Raw genomic sequence first — 18201 nt, 5'->3', positions numbered from 1 at the left:
TAGGCGCCCACCAATCAAAACTACCACGCCGATCTATCTCACCGAACCGAAACTCTCCATCTGGCTGGCAGGGGCTTTCTTCGTCGCTGAAGTCCAGTGGCAACAGACATAAATAGATGAGCAAGCCGAGGACAGATAAGTTCCAGGAACCGACCCATAGAACCTGTCGGATGAGACTCAATTCGAATCGTCGATCATTTTTGTGAGGTTTTCCAAAGGAGGTCAGATCATAAAAGGCGTCTTTGAATGCCTTGGTTACTGATGATTCGCCTGATTGTATGTAGCCGAATATCCCTCGCCAAGTTGAGCCTTTCTGCGATAAGGGCTCCCTTGGTAAATCTTGCTCTGTATCACGCTCTGTGTCGCAACTGAGTAACAATTGTCTCATTGAAGTAGCCATACGAAGCTTTTCGCTCCAGGTCAGCAGGTAGAGGACAGATAGAGAATTAAATACCGAAGCTAGAAGTGCGAGAGCCTGATTTAATACAAAAGAGCCATTACCACTCTTCTAGTCCATGCTATTTTTAACTCCCTGCTGTTCAAGTCCTCTAACTCATTGTTTCATTTGCCATAATGCAAGCCCGTCTTACTGCAGTGGTGTAGAAGGTGGTGTCAAGGTGGATTTATGCAGCTCTCCAAACCAATCACGCACTCTCAACACTGATCAGGCTGTGATATAAAACCCGTCATTGGGTGCTGGATACCACTTCAGCTGCGCATTCAAGCCTATGATGTATGTGGTGGCTTGTATTGAATTCTGAAACATTGACCCCTTTCAAGAGACTTGACTTCGACACTTCGTATGAAATAATCACTCTAGTACTGCAACATGGCCTTCATCTCATATGATCAAGTTCATTACTTCATATTGTTCCTCCAGACAAATACACTTAACTCCTAATGTACATTAAAAACCACGACACTACCCACTCTTGACTAAATGCCAAGCATTTACTTTATAACTAATACATAATGTTCATTCAAAATATCATTCCTCCTCATCCAGACGCCTCATGATTAAGTGGTTCATCGGGGCCCGGGGAACAGTTCCTTATCCTGAGTGCCTCCGACAGCGTTGTTACCCTCAATATGGCTCGTATCAGGCTTCTCATGGGGATAATGTCCGTCATTGGCAGCAAACTCATACAGGGGAGGGAAAGGAGCAATATCCTTGCGCAGGATATACTTCTTGAGGTACCAGGGCAGCTTTCTCCAGTAGTATGAAGCATGCTCTCTGTTGGAGACACCAAAAACGTTGTCAAGTTCCTCAAGAGTCAAGTTCTTAGTCTCAGGAAGGAGGAAGTAGCAGAAGATCCAACCAAAAATATTCCAAGCACCGTACCAGCTGAAGGCACCAGTATTAGAGAAGGCTCTTCGTAGAGCTGGCCAGGTGAGACTGATGATGAAGTTGAAGCCCCAGGTGATAGCTGTACTGGAGGCCATACCGATGTCTCGGATATGGAGAGGGAAAGCCTCAGCGCTGTAGGTGAAAGGCACAGGTCCAAGACCAGGAGAATAGACCGCCATGAAGAGATAAAGGCCCAAAGTAATGGTGGCGATCTTGGGGTCACGAGGTTCGTCGCTAAGTTGGAATACTCCACCAGTGAAGAAGAGGCATGCTGCCATGAGAGGGAAGGTAACCAGAAGGAGATTTCTGCGTCCAAAGGTATCAATGGTGTAAATTGCAGGGATGGCGAAGAGGAAGTTGATGATGCCGCCACCCATGGAGACGAGGAGGGCTTCAGAAAGGCTGTAGTTGGCATCGGTGAAAATGGAAGTAGAGTAATATGCGATCACATTTACGCCACAGAATTGTTGCATGAACTTTCGACAATATTAGCAAAATTCTAAATCAGAGGGTTGGGGCTCATGTTGGGGTTAGATATCTTACCATGCAGAACCAGGCACTCTGAGCAGCACGTCTGTTACGGCGTACAGTGAAGAATTCCTTGAGCAGGTTTCGGCCTTCTCGCTCACCACGCTCAATCTCGAGCAGCTTGTAGGCGTAGTACATATCACGAGTAGCTTGGACAGGGGAGAAGCGAAGCTTCTTGACGGATCGGAGAGCCTTGTCAAATCGGCCGCGTTCCATGTACCAGCGGGGAGATTCGGGGCAGAAGTACACTTGAAGCATGACAATCAGCGGAGGGATAGAGGTTGAAGCCATCATCCAGCGCCATGGAGAGTTCGGGCCGCCGATTATGGTGACATTTTGGAAAGCAACGCATACGATAAAGCCAAGGGCGATACCGAAAGCAGTCCACATCTGGAAGGTTGATTAGACTATGAACCTTCAACACTATTGAGGGTATTCTCACCTGCCACATCATAGTTAGGGCTCCACGAATGTTCTTCGGTGTGGATTCGGCAGAGTAGACGGGTGTCGTGCTAGACTTGGCGCCAACGGCAAAGCCAAGCATGAAACGAGCAGCCAAGAAGTTACCAAGACTGGCAGATGTCAGCGAGATCCCAAGCCTCGGGACAGGCTCAGAAGACTTACGAGGTGGTGCAAGCCATCCAGAAACCAGTGATTGTGGAGATAGCGCAAGAGATGAAGATGGTTCCTCGACGGCCAGTATACTTGTTGAGAATCGGACTGGTCCAGCAACCGATGACGGCAGAGCAAAGGTAAGGAGCACCATTGGTCAAACCTTGCATCCATTCATTTGTAATGTCGAATTCTTTAAAGTAGAATTCCTATGATCGTTAGATACACCCGCCAGTGGCATACAAAGCAGTTTTACATACCTGCGCGCCGTTTACGGTGGTTTGATCCATGCCCTGAACAATAGCAGATCCGGCGCAGAGGGTACAGAGAAAGTACAAGGCAAAAGGCTGATGCCATCGAGAAGTCTCTTCCTTTCTCAAGGTCGCCTTCTCATCTTCGGAAAGAATCTCGATTTTCTCAAAGCCACCGGGTGTGTTGTTGACTTGAGCAACGAGAGCCCCCTTTCGGAAATCCTCGCGGTGCTCGGTGAGGCCCTTGGACTCGACAAAAGCGTCAACGTCAGCCAGGACCTCTTCCCGAGTCATGCCAGCCAGAGGGTTGCGTAGAAGAGTTGCCTTGGAGACTCTTCGCTGGCCGAAGCCAACGCCCTCATTATCATTGACAAAAGTACCATTGCTACTGGAGTTGCGGTGGCTGTCGTTGTTGGGGCCAATGTGATCCGTGTCGTAGGCGGGCGGAGCCTCGCTGTCGGCTCTTGGCAGAGGCATCGTGTGCTTGTCTAGAAGAAGCAAGACAGCAGATGAGAAGCAGGCCACTCAAGAGGGTGATAATGTCACTGGCAACTGAGTCTGGGGAGAAGTTGGGGCCCCGGATTCTGTCAAGAGAATACTTTGGATGCAATAGAGTCGCAGAAGCTGGGGACGGCCCAATTATTATATGGCTCTTTGGAAAGGATTCGAGACGACTTACTCCACACGATGAGCAAACGTTCAAAGAAGTTTGAGGATGGAGGAGTGGAGGCTGCCAAGATGATCGTCGGGTTCTTTGGCTGTGTGCGGCTCAAAGCTCGGTGTATCCCTGTCTCGGCAGCCCATTTTATGACGTTGTCCAAGAGGTGAGATGAAGTGAGATATCTCTTTGCTGCTGCCTCTCGAATCCTTCAAGGGGAGACTGGGTGATGATGACGCGTTGGATGTAACGGGAGTTGAAGTTACAATCTGACGGCATGCCTATTTTCACGTCGTGGTTTCTCCAATTAAGGCCGCTTCATTGTATCAGATTTGTTGTTCTTTTACAAGCAGGGGTGCTCTCGTCCGTATCGTTACCGTGACACAGAGTCGGAGAATTGTCGATTGAGTTCTGCCCGAAGTCAATCAGCGGTTATCCTCCGCAAACTCAAAAATGAAGCCAAAAGAGTCTCACACAAACCTGCTCCAAGCCGCCGACGTTAAATCGTCTGCCAAGCCCGTTATGTCTCCCCCAAGAACGATCATCGGCGTAAGGACCCCGGTAAGCCGTCTCGATTAAGCTTAAATGGGCGACCCTCCCACGACAAGGGTGACTTGGCGCTAGTCTGGGCGTGCGTCACAGTCTGTCGGCCAAACATTGCACTTGACGTCAATTCTTGAATCGTCCCAAGAGCAAGTTTTTGTTGATGACTGTGAGGTTTGGGTGTTTTTCGCTTACCCCGGATATTGAGCACGTGGATTTGAGCCAGATATGGCCAGCGTTGGTGGTTTGCTAAGGACAAGCTTATCTTGACCTCCGCTAAGTTCTTGGTGAGCTTGATTGGCGGCGTTGAGATTGACTACATACCTCGGAGCTACCAAGCATTGGCAACTTGGCTGCTCAACTTCTCATACTTGGTGACCTGTGTACCACTCGGATCACCCGTTGTGGTCCAAATAAACTGAATCGATCATCGAATACTGGGACTGGCTGACCAGTAGCTGAGATATGTGGACCCGACCCAATTTACCCCAAAGTGCAAGGCACATTCCACAAGAACTTCTTGGTATGGAGAAGACCCAATCTTTAATTCTGTTGCCTGTTGACTTGGCCGGGCTTGTCATTGCGCCAAGGTCTGAGCCTTTGATCAGATGAATGTCAAATCTTTCAATTTGCATGTTGTTTGCTTGGCTTCGGGGAAGTTGTGGACATTGATCGCGAATCTTTTAAACCGCACACTGGGAAGCAAAAGTGTTCCTGGCCCCGAGCCAAGCTCTAACTATCTGAGCGCTGCATACAAATGGAGTTGTATCACTGAGATGTTGCAGCGCAGGTGTCTCGTGGTCAGAGGCTCCGTACTTGGTCGATAGAAAGAAGCAACGATCGCCGGCGACAGGCTTCTCGGCTATCTATACCATTAGCCCTGTATCAAAGGTCTATCTGAGCTGAGTTGACTTGCTTTTTATGCATTTGGCTCTAAGAAGGATGTCGAAAACCAACGACAAAAGGAAATCTTCCGCGCTTGTAGGGAGGCTCTCATACAACAACACTACCAGCGGTGAATCTTGAAGATTTCTGTCGGTCTTCGTAGAAACATGATCTTTTTGGATAGCAGGCGTGGTTTTGTTGTCGTAGTAAAAGCAAAGGGCGAAAAGTCGTCGAGTGTCACCATGCAGTGTTTGCTAACACACAAAGAAATTTCTTTCACTGGATGCCTTTTCCACCCCCGTGGAAGTGGGGTTGAGATCCCTGGTTTCGGGATCTTGCTTTGGTAATGCACATAGGGCAATCAAAAGTGGAAAACATCCATTGTCCTTCTAGAATTTCAAAGGCAACCACCAGTTACACTCAGCAGTCGTCACAGCAAATGTGGTCATGATAAATGCGAATCATTGATCTTCGTGGTATACATATGTGGTATCTGTTTTTGATTTTATTGGGGTAGTTAGGCATGGAGCTGGAGAGTATATAGGCCTAATTAGATGCACATATCAGATTGCCATCAATCCCCAATGCACACAGACACTATCAAACAAACATCACTTTCACGATATGCAATACCTACCGAGTAACCTTGGTTATCAGGTGGGTTTAGAATAGTACTCGAATCAAGCATTTGAGCTCCATATGAATCTCATGGTACCAAAATATCAAGAGCAAATAAGGAGTTACTCAGGAGCTGCATCACTGCTTCGTCTTTCTGGTTTGCATCCTCACTTTCACATCTAAGGCATATAGACACTCAAATTTCGCTCACATCCCCCTCGCTAAACCGTTTCGTCCCAACTTCATCTCTACTTCAGTACGTTCAGGCCTCGAGTCACCGGATAGCCCCTATTATCCACTATAACTTCTGTGAACTACAGCAGTTGTCTCCTCAGTGCCTGCACTCACACTAGCGCCTTCTCTCTCCTTCCTCTTCGTTCTTTTGTTTTGAATTCACGCTCACGGCTGCCTGACCTTTAGGGCACGCAACTGAGGCACTTCACTTAGGCCTTTTCTCCTCCCCCTTCCTCTCTCTTCCCTCCTTCCTTCTCCACTCCACCGCACTCAAGGCACGAGAGATCTTGAACTCTTCCCTTTTTGAACCGACGGTAAGTATCTCTTCCACCTTTCCTTCATCTCCACTCTCTCATCTCCTGTCTGTGTAGTTCACCCTCACGCGTCTTCCGCCTTCCTTCACGCGCTCTTCATCTGGTCGTCAAGATGTGCCGTGAGACTATCACCATTGCCCAGTGCGCCCCAGAGGTGGCACCAGTTCTCGCATTTTATTGTGCAAAGCTTCACCTCGTGGCTAAGGATCGTACCGTTTGTGACGCCGCTCGCGGCAAATGCATTTGCTTCTTCGGCTCTTGTGGCACAATCGACCGTGAGATTCCCACCAAAGGAATTCACCTCGGCGATGTTGTGAAGGTCCGTTGCGCGGAATGTACTCCCCGTGAGCACCGAGTTGGCAACGGACTCAAGGCTCAGCATATCCTGGAGTCTGTTCTTCTTCGCTCTGTCGACGCCCGGAATGGCTGGGAGGAGCGTTCTAAGCTCATTTCCGAGCTCTGGCTCAACAAGCCTGCCTGTCCCTACCACGTCGAAACCTCTACTGAGCCCGCTGGTCCCATCACTGGCGCTATCAACATCACCCAGCACGTTCATTTCGATGCCGACGCCGGTCGATCTGGTGTCGGTCTTACTGCTGAGCTCGCTGGACCTACTAAGCCCACCCATGAGCACGCCTTTGAGCCCACTACCGAGTCCGCTGAGCTCAAGCCCGGCTTCGAGGCTGCCGTTGAAAAGAACTTTAGTGGATTCTCCAGCTCTGAGCATGCTGCTCTGAAGGATGCCTCTCCATCTCCGGTCGGGCCTATTTTCACTGACTCTCTTGTTGCTGAGCCCGCTTCGTCTCCCGCTGATGAGTGGGCTACCAACACTGCCCCCACTGGTGAACAACGTGACAACGCCGACAATCACGGTTTCGACTCTGGTAAGAATATTCCCTCTGTAATCCTAGCGTTGGCTGACATCAGCCTACAGGAGTCAAGAACATCCTGGACCCCGACGAAGTGGGCATTTCCACCAGCCGCTGGGCCCCTGGCAATTCCCCCTCCAACTCCTCCCAGCCAGCTGAGCTAGTCTTTGAGGTCAAGGACAATGAAAAGGGACAGGAGCAGGAACAGACTCCTGTTGTCGCTGTTTCCCGACGTGCTGTCAACTTCTCCTATGATCCCAACAATGCTGAGAAGCTTCTCGAGACCGCTGAGAAGTTTGCCAACGTCAAGGCCTTCCTTATGGCCAAGGCTTAAGCGCCAGACCGAGTAACAACAAATGGCTGTGGGAAGGATGATGAGTATTATGGGTAGTCTTGGTCTTTTGCAGAGGGATGATTGGAGAGTCATTGAATGAAAAGTAGTGAGCCGTATTTTGACTCTCGGCAGACAAGACAGAACACAGTACTCAAGTATCCTACAGATCGATGCAAAAGTGTCGTGAGCAATTTGTTCTTCATTTCCAATGTGACCTATACTATGACTCAAGAATGCAAAATGCGAAAGACATGACCTAAAGCAGTCCTGATTTTGCTTGACATGCCCCAGTGAAGTCTGCGTACTAGTCTCCAGTATTATCCCTCACCGGAAATACCCAGGGTTTGCGGGTATTAATGTGAATCTCCAGCAGGTGAGCACGGGTCTACCCCTAGAATGTTTCATCATCTCACGAGCCAGTCTCCATTGGCATTTTCAATCCAGCACAGAGATCACCAATGAAGCACCTCATGTGCTTCTCAAAATTGGGCTCAAGGCAGGCCAATTACAGAAACGTCAGAGTTTTCGCTACTCAATGCGTTTCATGACAAAAGCAAAACAACAACGGAATGCCACTTAGACCAGGATTAACGCGGGAGTCTGGCACCTTGGCGATGTTTTGGCCAATCAATCCCTCATCTGCGTCTCAAGCTGAAAGCCCCTGCATCGCCTCTTGACGCGCCTTTCCGGCCTCGTACGAGGAGAGCGGTAGGAAGAAATCACACATTTCTTTGAGCGAGGCGGCTGATAAACATACAGGTCAGGCAATCGTTTCCCGCGCTTTGTCTTTGCTTCTCTTCGCTGCATGTTGCGTCAATCTACTTAGCGATAACTACGGGGTCTCGATAGCCCAGGGCCCGCTGGGCCGCGCATAAAGATGTCCACCGATACTCCCCAGCCCGGGCCGGCCCAGCGCACGGCTCAGGATCTGGTGAAGGAGATAGCGAAAGAGCGCGGCTATCTTGGCGAAGAGCAGCTTGCGCGGATTGGAGAGATTAACCCTGAGCTTAGGCGCGAGGTGGAAGAAGCTCTCCTTCGAAAGGATGAGATGATAGGCTCAGCTGTCTTGACGTATGTACTTTATCTCAAACTCAGGCTTCCAAGTATTTTCTTGACAACATTTCAGACTGGCACGAAACCTCTACACAAGTAACGCCAGATTCGTCTTTGAGTTGCTCCAAAATGCCGACGACAACAACTACAGCACGGCTCTCTCAAGCGGGCAAGATCCATATGTGTCTTTCGAAGTTCGCCCAGATAAGGTGTCAATTGAGTGCAATGAGAACGGCTTCACGCATGAGAACCTCAAGGCCATTTGTGCAATCGGCAAAAGTTCAAAGGTTGGGGCAGCTGGGTACATTGGTGAGAAGGGCATTGGCTTCAAGTCAGTGTTTATGGCGGCTTGGAAGGTTCACATTCAGTCAAACGACTTTTCCTTCTCGTTCACACATCGCAAGGGGGACTCCGGTCTCGGCATGGTTACACCAGTATGGGAAGATGCAGATGAGTCACTGAGAGGCTCTTCGACTCGCATCACGTTGTTCCTGCATACGAGTGATGACCCGGAGGAGGATGCGAGGCAGCGCGAGACCATCCGACTTCAGTTCCAAGACTTACAACATACGATTCTACTTTTCCTTCGCAAACTCCGAAAAGTGCAGGTCTCATTCTTCGACGAGGATGACACTCAAACGTCAAGCACGACGTACTCTCTCCGTGGGAGCAACCCAGTTACTGTCAAAAAGGAGACTTTTGAGGGGGTGGAGGAGAGGCAGTATCATGTCACGAAGCATGTTGCGGAGAATATTCCCAAGAGCGAGAACAGGACGTATTCCGAAGAGCAGGATCGCGCCGATTCGTCTACGGAGGTTGTGTTGGCATTCCCATTAGCGGATTCAGGTACACCAATTGTCGAGAATCAAGATGTATTCGCATTTCTGCCAATGCGCCCAATGGGCTTCAAGGTAAGTGAAAATCTCACCGAGCCCATCGCAGAAGTCTTGCCAGAGACTGACAAATGCGTTTACGTAGTTCCTCATTCACACTGATTTCGTCACCGAGGCCAGTCGACAAGGCATCGTCACTACATCCCTCCGAAACCGCGGTCTCTTGAACGGCATCGCAGATTGCTTCATTAAAGCCATCGAGGAGTTTTGTCAGCATCCGACACTCCAATACCAATGGATGCGCTGGCTCCCCCAACGAAACTCTTATCCTTGGGACAGCTTCTGGTCGGGTCTCCTTGACAGGATCGAATCGCGCATACAGGAAGTCAAAATTCTTCGCACGCTCGGCACTGGAAAATTGGACTACATACACAAGCTGTGTCGTCTTCAGCCATGGTTGCGAGATAAAAACGGTGATCCGCTTTTCACTGATCTTGACGAGGAGATTTACCTTGCGAAGGAGTATACACGTGATGATCTGAAGTTGTTGGAGACGTATGGACTGGAAAGTATGTCGCCATCAGATGCGATCACTCGTATTGAGAAGGATCTCGAAAGGGACATCAAGGATTCGAGGATGAAAAGTCCTGCTACGGATAATGAATGGCACTCACTTGCAGCACGAGCACTCATCTTGTTGAAGAACACCGCGACAGTGGGTCCAGCTCAGGACCGCCTCAAGCAACTTCGATTCATCCCGCTCGAGAATGGCACCTGGGTTTCTTCAAGCAGCGGGCCACTGTACTATTCGCATTCCTCGGGGAGCCTTGCAATCCCTGACGACCTTGATTTGAGCCTGATCGACTCGGAAGCAGCCAGCAACCCTGATCGTCGTGCGCTCTTTGACAAGTTCGGCGTCATCGAGGCGCTTGTGAAGGATGTACGAGCTTTAATCCTGAAGAAGCCAATCAATCCGGTCGCCGATGCAGGTGCTCTTGCAGTATCCATCGCCCATCTCAAGTTCTTGTACCTTTCCGAGGTACTACTCGAGGAGAATGAGGATCAGGCGAAGTTGCGTGGCTACCATGTGTATGACCAGAATATGAGAGCACGGTCACCAACTAAACATGATGTCTATCTTACAACAGACGACGCGTATGGACCCAGTGAACTGTTCAAACCTCAAGGAGATGCGCCCGGCTTCGCAGCGCCTTTTCTTCATCACAACTACGTCCAGGAAAAGCCAGGTACACCAGCAGGTTACTCTTGGGGATGGGATGAATGGCTCCAGTTACGCCTCCGACTTCGGCTTCAACTTCGACTTACCAAGAAGGGTCCAGACCGAAAGTTAGAGCTGTCTGCCGCCTTTCTCTACATCGAGCAGCACCGACCGAAATGTCTTTTGGGTGCCCTTCAGAGAGTCTGGGATGTTGAGAGAACAAAGGTCATGGAATCTACTGATATCATGAGGGAGTTGCGGCAAGTCGAGGTCGTTTGCAAAGGAAGAGATGAGTTTGCTTTGTCTGAGCCGCTGTCGACTACTTACCTACCTCTGCCTGCGCTTGAGGGGAAACATTCACGCTATGCTGAGGATGAAGGTTTTGTGTTTCTGGATTTGGGTGAACCGATTACTTCGAGCACGTATCGTTCCAAATGGGGTTTCTTGGTTGATGATCTTGGGGTTGGGTGTACTGATGATCTCCAGTTCTATCTAGCCATTCTGAGAACTATCCGGTACAGTAATGCTGCGGCTGGAGTGCGTCGGAATACGAGGTTGTTAGATCTCTACGAAGTCATTCATGCCCGGTGTCGGGAAGCTGAGAGCTTCCTCGACGCGCAGGCGGAAGCAAGGTTCGTTTTCACGTATTTGGTATCTCGATCTACGACTTACTAACGTACGCAGGCAAGCGATTAATGACGGAAACCTGATATACATTCCCGCACACGACTCGAGTCCAGCGATGTGGACATCCTCCGACAGATGCTTGTGGAACGCCCGAGAAGACATGCAGACGGCATACCCCCTCGCCCACCTCTACCGAACCGTTTTCCATCGCTCAGAAGAAGATCTCGACGTCTTGCGACAATTCTTCAAGACAGCGCTCGGGGTCAAAGACTCTTCGTGGGAGGATTACCTGAATGAGATGCGGAGACTGAAGGACCTGAAGAGTGAGGACTTTGACTGGATTAATGACCTGTACAGCTCTTTGGACTCTGAAAGGTTCGGCATGATGGAAGTTGATACTACAAAGCTCAGGTACAAACTCTCTCCCTTTTCACACTTTCAGCTGACAGATATCTAGAAAAACTTTCGCTGAAGAGCCATTGATCTACTTCAATATCGGCAACGTAAGCCGCTGGTACACAGTCGGTGAATGCCTATGGTCGAGCGCTACACAAATCCGAGGCAGAGTAGCTCTCAACGACCTTTACCCCGATCTGGAAGATTTCTTCGTCAGTTTCCTCGGTGTGCAAGAACTTACGCTGGACATGGCCTACGACGAACTCAAGGAGATGGGCAGCAGAGTGCCACCACCATCAGTCGCTGCTGTCAAGGAAACCATCTGGGCGCTCAATTCTCTACTTGACACAACAGCTGATCCACCAGATGAAGAACCTATCTTTCGAGGAACGGTCTTTCCTGTGAGGTATCCAAATAAGTCAGTGAAGTTACAGTCTGGTAGGACACAATTCGCTATTGCCGACCGAAAGGCTCTGGGCGATATCTTCGCTCCTCAGGCCAAGATGCTTGACTTTACGTTGGACGAAGTTCGTCGCTTGCGGCCATTCCTTTCATGGCTCGACCTGGAGTCGCGATATTTGTCTACCTCTGTACGAGAGATCTCTACTGTGGCGGGCGGGCTCATGGACAAGTTACAGTATCGGGACAGGGAGTTCAGGCAAAAGGCAGATGGTCTGTTCAGGTAAGTCGCAGGCTAAAGACGCCACGGATAGCTGTTAATTGCTTCTACAGAATCGCGGTGCATTTTAACAGTCCTCGGACTTCAGAGGACAGCTCGGAGCTTTATTGGACCCTCATGGGTGCAGAGGTCTACGAAACGGATGGCATCTCCTCCGAACTCCATTTGTCACAGGATGGCCATGGTCTGGTGCATGTACAAGATAGGAGTGAGCTTCACATACGCGAAGACGACAGCAGCCTCAAGATATACGTGCCACGTGATCCCAAGACCCAAGGATTCTGTTACTTTTCGACTCTTCCAAGACGGTTCCTAGAATGGATGATGACAGACCCTGTTACTTTACAAGTCAAACATGCTGGCTCCAAAGCTATTCAGATCGTAAGTGCGGTTTTGAATGCACCTCTCATCAACATGGCGCAGATTCTGGAGGCGGAGGGTGTTGTCGAGGTGGACATCCCTCAAGACAGGGACGGCCAAGCGACTGAGGACGAGGCTGGGGAAGTCACCGAAGTAGGTCATGTCGATACCGAAGAGGAGGACGTACATGATGCCACTGTGTATCATGAAGCGCTGGAGACAAACGATGAAACTGGCTCCCACGAGGCGGAGGAAGACCCCATTGCTCGATTTCTGGCCCAACCGGAGATTCACGAAGATGATATATCGAGCGACGAAGACTCCATGCTTCAAACATTCGACAACTTGAGATCTCCTCCGAGGCTATCAGATCTCCCTGTTCGACAGCGAAGTCCTGCGACTTCAAACTCATCCATCACTGGACGACGACTGTTCACCCCAACTTCGTCCACGGCCGAATACTTCCGCCAAAATAGGCGAACATCATCAAATGTTCATCGGAACGTGGGCAGGCATGAGTCTTTACAGTCGACGCCAAGATCAGCAAGCCAGCCACAGCCAACCTTTGTCTTTGGCTCTTCCCCTACAGCGCAGCCCAGCTCAGCATTCCTATTCCAGAGCTTTGGCGAAGCATCCCAACATCCTACCATCGAAGACGAAGAAGAGTATCTGAGACTAGTCAGTAATGTCATTTCTGCAGCAAACACAGCAACGCTTCCTAGTAAGGGCGCTTATGACATGTCGGGGCTTTTCGGTGCACTACCAGAAGTAGATGAAGAAGAGATTGAGCTATCACGACGATTCCGGTCACATGGCCTTCCTGAACGAGACATGCGAATAGGAGCTCTCGGTGAACTATATGTAAGTTACCACTACTTATTTCTCCAACATACAATACTTACAAGTCTACAGGTCTTTGAACTTCTTCGCAACATGGATCCACCACTACCTCGCTTCAGTCGCGACAACTGGCAAAGCCAAATGCGAAAGTTCGTCACCATTCATCCCGACTACTCAGACATGCTCCCCTGGACCGCCCAAGAAACCGCCGACATTGTGTACTTTGACCGAAAGCGGGTATTGACGAATCACTTGGTGGACAAAGGCTACCTCGACAAAACAGCTTGGCAGAACAAAAAGCCTTTGTTCTTGATTGAAGTCAAGTCTACAACGGGACATAGCCGAACACCGTTTTACATGAGTAAGAGACAGTATCAAAGGGTAAGTGGTCGCAGCTTTCGTTCAGCGTTTCTTTTTGGAAATTAACTGATGGGCTGCGCAGATGCAGGAGAATTCTAATACGACTCTTTCACCAGCGACGTCGCCTACGGTTTATCTGATAGCAAGAGTATCGAATGTTGATAAGACGAATGTTGAAGTGAAGATTTATCTTGACCCAGAGAAATTGAGACAAGATGGATCGTTGGTGTTTACGGGGGAGACTTGGTCAATCGTCCCAGGGCCTGGATCAACTTGACGATGTCAACTTCCAGGTCATCAATCTTCTATCTATCTCAATGAGAATAACATTTCTATCGACATATTGCATACTAACGAGCTTCACTTCGAAGACTTTCCATGTTCACCCACGATATGTGCCATTCATAAGACTAACCTCGATGACCTGCCACTGCAGGCGACACAGCGATATTGTTCGATGACTTTCAACGGACTGTAGACTCGTCCTTCTCGAGAGGCCCAATGAATTGAAAGGGATATAAGTGCCACTGTCATGAGGATAGGAGGCAACTCTAGGCTTCCATTTGAACAGAAATGAGTGCACTGGCGACTGATGCATTCCCCATTTACAGCTGCGCAGTCCCTCCGACAGTGGTGGTCGAACATCTCGAGCGCTGTCAGTGAATTACAGAATCTATCCTTTATAATCTCATCTTTAGTCTCTCATCCTAATCTTCTTCTTCTTCCCTTCCTCACCAGCTTTCGAGCAACTCACATCTCAACTTCATCCCATCTCTTCTTCATCCTTCTTCCATCTCGACAGCGATTAACCAACACTATCATCAACGTCATCAACAACCCTAAGGGTCTCGTGACTACTTTCACCATGTCTCGTCGTTTTTCTATCCTCAAGGGTGACGACCTTGTTCCCGACGACAGCATTCACCCTGAGACACCTAGTCTTACCAAGACTAACCCTCTTATGCGTCAGGTAGTCACTCCTCCGTCTCTCAGCTCTTCCCAGTCTGAAGATACCGACATGGATTCCTATCACTCCAACCTTCCCGTCGGTCTCAAGCCCTCCATTATTCCCCCTTGCGATGATGTCCCTCCTGGACATGTCCGTCTTCTTGGCGGATTCATCTGTCCTGCTGATCCTGCTGAATCCAAGGAGGACGATAACACCGAGGCTAGTGTTTATCACTGCCCAGCTGATATTCTCGAGCCCAAGGACGCTGGTGAGTTCCCCGGTGAGAAGACTCAGGGTGATGGCAAGCCTGAGGTCACTTCCCCAAAGGCTCCTCAGCCCCCCATGCTCTACCTTCGTGGTATTAGCACTCCTCCAGTTCCAGCTGGCCCGACATCTTCACCCTTCCAGGGCTACAGCACTCTGTACCAGGGTATCAACCCCCCTCTCCCTCAGTCTGTCGGCCATGAGCATCTTCAGCCTGTCGACCCCTTGACTCGACTTCGTATGACACCTCATCATGCGATGAATCCCCCCAGCCCTGGCTTTGTTCAGCCCATTACCCCTTACCACCCCAAACCAATCGTGCCTGGTCTTCCTGAGCCTATCGGCCCTCATCCAGCTCAGCCTATCGTCTACTACCATGCTGAGTCTATTGACCCTCGTGCTCAGGCTGTCGGTGTTCACCCCTACCAACCCATGGTCGCTCACTATGCTGACACTAACAACCCCGAATTTGTTCAGCCTCTTACCCCCTACAACTCGCAGGCTGTTGCTATTTATCGTCCCCAGCGCATCAGCTCCCTGGGCGAGATGCTCAGCCCATCTCCCAACGAGGCTCCCACCCCTACTCCCCCTCACCGTTGCTCCATCACCACATTCAACCCTGAGGCGAGTGAGTTTACTCCCAGCCCCACCGGCCCTGGTATGGACAACCCTGAGGCGACTGATTTCGCTCTTAGCCCTACCGGTTCTGGCATAATTACCTATGAGGCGAGTGAGTTCACTCATAACCCTACCGATCTTGGCATGATCCCCCACGAGGAAGCTGGCGTTGAGGGTTTCGGTGGTCTGGACACTAACTCTCAAGCTCCTATGGTCGAGACTATCCAGGATACTTACAGCCAGATCCTAGCCATCGAGGATGAGCGTGATCGTGAAGACGCGATCAACGACTTCTACTATAAGCAGGCTCGTCCTTGGACTGATGAGGACACTCGTCGCGAGAAGGAAGAGCAGGAGCTTGAGGAGCGCAAGCGACGTTTCGGCCGCAAGAAGTAAGCTTGTGAGTAACTAGATCTTGAGTTTTGGAGTTTGTGATTGAGATTGGACAAGAGTATCCTGAATACTTTGGACCAAGTGGGACAGATTTGGAGGACTACTGGTAGAGGATTGTTGCTATTGAGATTTCTTGCTGCGGGCAAACTTCTTGTGATAGTAGAGTAGATACCTCCCATTGAGATGTTTTAGACTAGATCAATAAATTGGCGTCTGAAACCGATTAGTTGGTTCCCCTTTCGATGGTTTGAGTGAGATGTGAGGTGACGACAAACGGTCGGCTTCTTGTGGAATGAACCTCATTCTAAAAGAAACAAAAGGCATCAATAATCTGAGATGTGAAAATAGACCATGTTGTATCAAGTTCGTGTTCTTACATGTCTATACTAACAAGAAAGAAAAAGATATCAGGATCGTATGCGCGGCTTCAGGGTAACCTCCGGTCGCCGGACTAGCCCCCGCAATGCCCGACCGAGAAAGTGGATCATCGGCGCCGAGCCTACATCGGAAGGTCATCACCTCGTCATACTGACGCTTCAACAAATCACAATGAACCTCCAAGAATCTCATATTTACGTACCGCAAAAGCTCCCAATTAAACATCTTTTGTGTCGAGTGAGTTCATATGTCTATGACGTAATCTCCATTGGCTTTATATGAACCGTTAAACGTCGCAATCTCAGATCTGACGATCGCAAAATCTTAACTTGACGACATTCGAGATGGCTGAAGAAAAGAAAATTCCTGTTACGAATGAGGGCATGGGAAAGCCTCTTTCGGCGAAGAATGAGGTCCTCACTGCTGGTGCTGCTGTGACACAGGTAAGTTACCTCTAGAGAGAATTGAAGAACTTCAGCTCATTCGATGGTAGGAGTTTCGACCTGTGAAGCATATCTGCGCTCATCTCAACGCCTTTCACGCATACGCCGATGATCCCTCTCGCTTTGTTGAAACAAACCACTACTGCGCCCATCTAAGTACGTCCCTTACAATCACCCCGATTCAATCACTAACCCCAGCAGACGAGGACGTTCGCCAATGTCTCCTCTACGACTCTGACGAGCCCAACGCGCGCCTCATCGGAATCGAATACATGATAACCCCCAAACTCTACGAAACCCTCGACAAAGAAGAGCGCAAACTCTGGCATTCACACGTCTACGAAGTGAAATCAGGAATGCTCATAATGCCGAACCGCGCGGTGCCCGAGAGTGCATGGCAAGTAGCTGAGAACTACGAGATGGACCAAGTTGTGCAGCTATACGGAAAGGTGTATCATTTGTGGCAGACGGATCGTGGTGATACGCTGCCGTTGGGGGAGCCGAAGCTTATGACGAGTTTTACGGCGGATGGACAGTTTGACTTTGAGAAGAATGTGGGGGAGAGGGATAGGAAGTTTGGGACGGATTGGAGGGTTAAGAAGGAGGCTAGGAAGAATATTCCTAGTCCTGTCGTTCATGAGGGTGAGTATGCGTGGAGTTGATGAGGGATTATGCTAACTTGTGTAGATGCGGATCAGGCGTGGAAGAACAAATGAAGCGTGCGTAGTTCACAAAATGGAGCTGGATGAAAGCATGGGAGATGATCACGAATGAATGGGTTTGGGATATAGCGCATGAAAGGCTTGATGCGATCGGAAAGTAGTGATGGTTCGGCTACCGAACGTCTATCATACCGGGTATCATCTATTAATTGAGTTAGACATCATCGGATGCCACGTGCTCCATGTTCTCTACCCCAGATGCAATCAGTGCCCCGTCAACATGCGGGAAGTGGGCAATCTTCAATACCGCACGCGCGGCTTCTTCTGCTTGTGGACATTCTACTTCCCAACCGTAAACTTCTGCGGCAACTGCTGAACCCCCTGCATCTGTTGCATAACCCTGGTATCGTGAACCTTGCGATCAATACCCCGGAACTCGAAAACTCCATCAAGCTCTCTTCGCACAGCTAGTAGTTGATCTTGAGCCTTGCGAATCTCGTCCGGTTTGTTATCCTGGACAACATGTGCCTTGACCTGGAGAAACCATCGTTTCTGCTGATCCACTGGAGTGAGAGACTCCCAAGGCGGTAGACTGCCCATTGGGATGGTTGCTTGCTGTTTTGTTTCCATGGGGGTGTAGTGTTCTAGAGGTTGGAGGAAGTAGTGGCGTGTTAGACAGAACTCGATGTCATCTCTGTAGAAGCGGTAGACCTCTTCAATTGTTTCCGTCTTGAATCTGGGCTATGTCAGTGTTAATTGAGCCAAGCGGGCGAGTCTTCTTACGTGTGGTGTTGTCGCGCATGATTGAAGGTAATTTCTTCTGATCCCAAAGCTCAACCTTCTTGCGCTGGGTAAGCAAAGGCTGTCCACGCGGCGGATCAGGAAAATCCGTCCACCTCAAGATACCCTGTGTCGCATCAAGATCCATCGGCG

General features: G+C 49.7%; 6 protein-coding genes across 7 annotated transcripts in view; 4 read left to right on the top strand and 2 right to left on the bottom strand.

Annotated features, from left to right (window-relative positions):
• Positions 1-840: 840 nt before the first annotated feature.
• Positions 841-3438, bottom strand: FOXG_04943 (uncharacterized protein). The gene is made up of 5 exons (XM_018383001.1): positions 2749-3438; positions 2501-2697; positions 2319-2448; positions 1892-2266; positions 841-1824 (listed from the first exon to the last, which is right to left on the bottom strand). Exons 1-5 carry the CDS (start codon positions 3214-3216, stop codon positions 1027-1029), a joined length of 1968 nt encoding a protein of 655 aa, XP_018239844.1. The 5' UTR covers positions 3217-3438; the 3' UTR covers positions 841-1026.
• A 2493-nt stretch (positions 3439-5931) lies between these two features.
• FOXG_04942 (uncharacterized protein) lies at positions 5932-7338 on the top strand. The gene is made up of 3 exons (XM_018383000.1): positions 5932-5991; positions 6049-6875; positions 6926-7338. The coding sequence occupies exons 2-3, from the start codon at positions 6104-6106 to the stop codon at positions 7192-7194; spliced, it is 1041 nt and encodes a 346-aa protein (XP_018239843.1). The 5' UTR covers positions 5932-5991; positions 6049-6103; the 3' UTR covers positions 7195-7338.
• A 576-nt stretch (positions 7339-7914) lies between these two features.
• FOXG_04941 (uncharacterized protein) lies at positions 7915-13933 on the top strand. Its single transcript, XM_018382999.1, has 8 exons — positions 7915-8265; positions 8321-9158; positions 9226-10931; positions 10984-11337; positions 11384-12004; positions 12055-13222; positions 13274-13582; positions 13644-13933. Exons 1-8 carry the CDS (start codon positions 8072-8074, stop codon positions 13836-13838), a joined length of 5385 nt encoding a protein of 1794 aa, XP_018239842.1. The 5' UTR covers positions 7915-8071; the 3' UTR covers positions 13839-13933.
• A 493-nt stretch (positions 13934-14426) lies between these two features.
• On the top strand, positions 14427-15788 carry FOXG_04940 (uncharacterized protein; the record flags this gene model as incomplete). Its single annotated transcript, XM_018382998.1, has 1 exon — positions 14427-15788. One exon carries the CDS (start codon positions 14427-14429, stop codon positions 15786-15788), a length of 1362 nt encoding a protein of 453 aa, XP_018239841.1.
• A 542-nt stretch (positions 15789-16330) lies between these two features.
• Positions 16331-17955, top strand: FOXG_04939 (uncharacterized protein). 2 transcript variants are annotated; one of them, XM_018382996.1, is made up of 4 exons: positions 16331-16606; positions 16657-16762; positions 16808-17248; positions 17294-17955. In XM_018382996.1, the coding sequence occupies exons 1-4, from the start codon at positions 16508-16510 to the stop codon at positions 17320-17322; spliced, it is 675 nt and encodes a 224-aa protein (XP_018239839.1). In that variant the 5' UTR covers positions 16331-16507; the 3' UTR covers positions 17323-17955. The 2 variants fall into 2 exon arrangements, with proteins under 2 accessions (XP_018239839.1, XP_018239840.1); XM_018382997.1 differs by lacking the exon at positions 17294-17955 and having other exon boundaries at positions 16336-16606; positions 16808-17274.
• Positions 17608-18201, bottom strand: part of FOXG_04938 (uncharacterized protein) — a gene marked incomplete at both ends in the record, with an annotated part of 838 nt that continues 244 nt past the window's right edge. Inside the window, 2 exons of the mRNA XM_018382995.1 lie at positions 17608-17981; positions 18052-18201. Of these exons, the coding sequence (XP_018239838.1) occupies positions 17608-17981; positions 18052-18201 (524 nt within the window). The remainder of the gene's footprint in view (positions 17982-18051) is intronic.

The sequence above is a fragment of the Fusarium oxysporum genome, chromosome 7 (genome assembly GCF_000149955.1).
Source record: "Fusarium oxysporum f. sp. lycopersici 4287 chromosome 7, whole genome shotgun sequence".
In the NCBI taxonomy this organism is placed as follows: Eukaryota; Fungi; Ascomycota; class Sordariomycetes; order Hypocreales; family Nectriaceae; genus Fusarium; species Fusarium oxysporum.
This window is presented reverse-complemented; position numbering and strand designations above follow the sequence as displayed.

Excerpts from the sequence above, each read along its gene's own strand:
- FOXG_04941 (XM_018382999.1), top strand. The coding sequence starts at position 8,072 with ATGTCCACCGATACTCCCCAGCCCGGGCCGGCCCAGCGCACGGCTCAG. Across the intron at positions 10,932-10,983 it reads GACGCGCAGGCGGAAGCAAG|GCAAGCGATTAATGACGGAA; the intron begins GTTCGTTTTCAC and ends TAACGTACGCAG. Across the intron at positions 13,223-13,273 it reads GAGCTCTCGGTGAACTATAT|GTCTTTGAACTTCTTCGCAA; the intron begins GTAAGTTACCAC and ends ACAAGTCTACAG.
- FOXG_04942 (XM_018383000.1), top strand. The coding sequence starts at position 6,104 with ATGTGCCGTGAGACTATCACCATTGCCCAGTGCGCCCCAGAGGTGGCA. Across the intron at positions 6,876-6,925 it reads CAATCACGGTTTCGACTCTG|GAGTCAAGAACATCCTGGAC; the intron begins GTAAGAATATTC and ends ATCAGCCTACAG.
- FOXG_04939 (XM_018382996.1), top strand. The coding sequence starts at position 16,508 with ATGGCTGAAGAAAAGAAAATTCCTGTTACGAATGAGGGCATGGGAAAG. Across the intron at positions 16,763-16,807 it reads CCACTACTGCGCCCATCTAA|ACGAGGACGTTCGCCAATGT; the intron begins GTACGTCCCTTA and ends TAACCCCAGCAG. Across the intron at positions 17,249-17,293 it reads TAGTCCTGTCGTTCATGAGG|ATGCGGATCAGGCGTGGAAG; the intron begins GTGAGTATGCGT and ends TAACTTGTGTAG.
- FOXG_04943 (XM_018383001.1), bottom strand. The coding sequence starts at position 3,216 with ATGCCTCTGCCAAGAGCCGACAGCGAGGCTCCGCCCGCCTACGACACG. Across the intron at positions 2,449-2,500 it reads TGGATGGCTTGCACCACCTC|TCTTGGTAACTTCTTGGCTG; the intron begins GTAAGTCTTCTG and ends GACATCTGCCAG. Across the intron at positions 2,267-2,318 it reads CCCTAACTATGATGTGGCAG|ATGTGGACTGCTTTCGGTAT; the intron begins GTGAGAATACCC and ends TCAACCTTCCAG.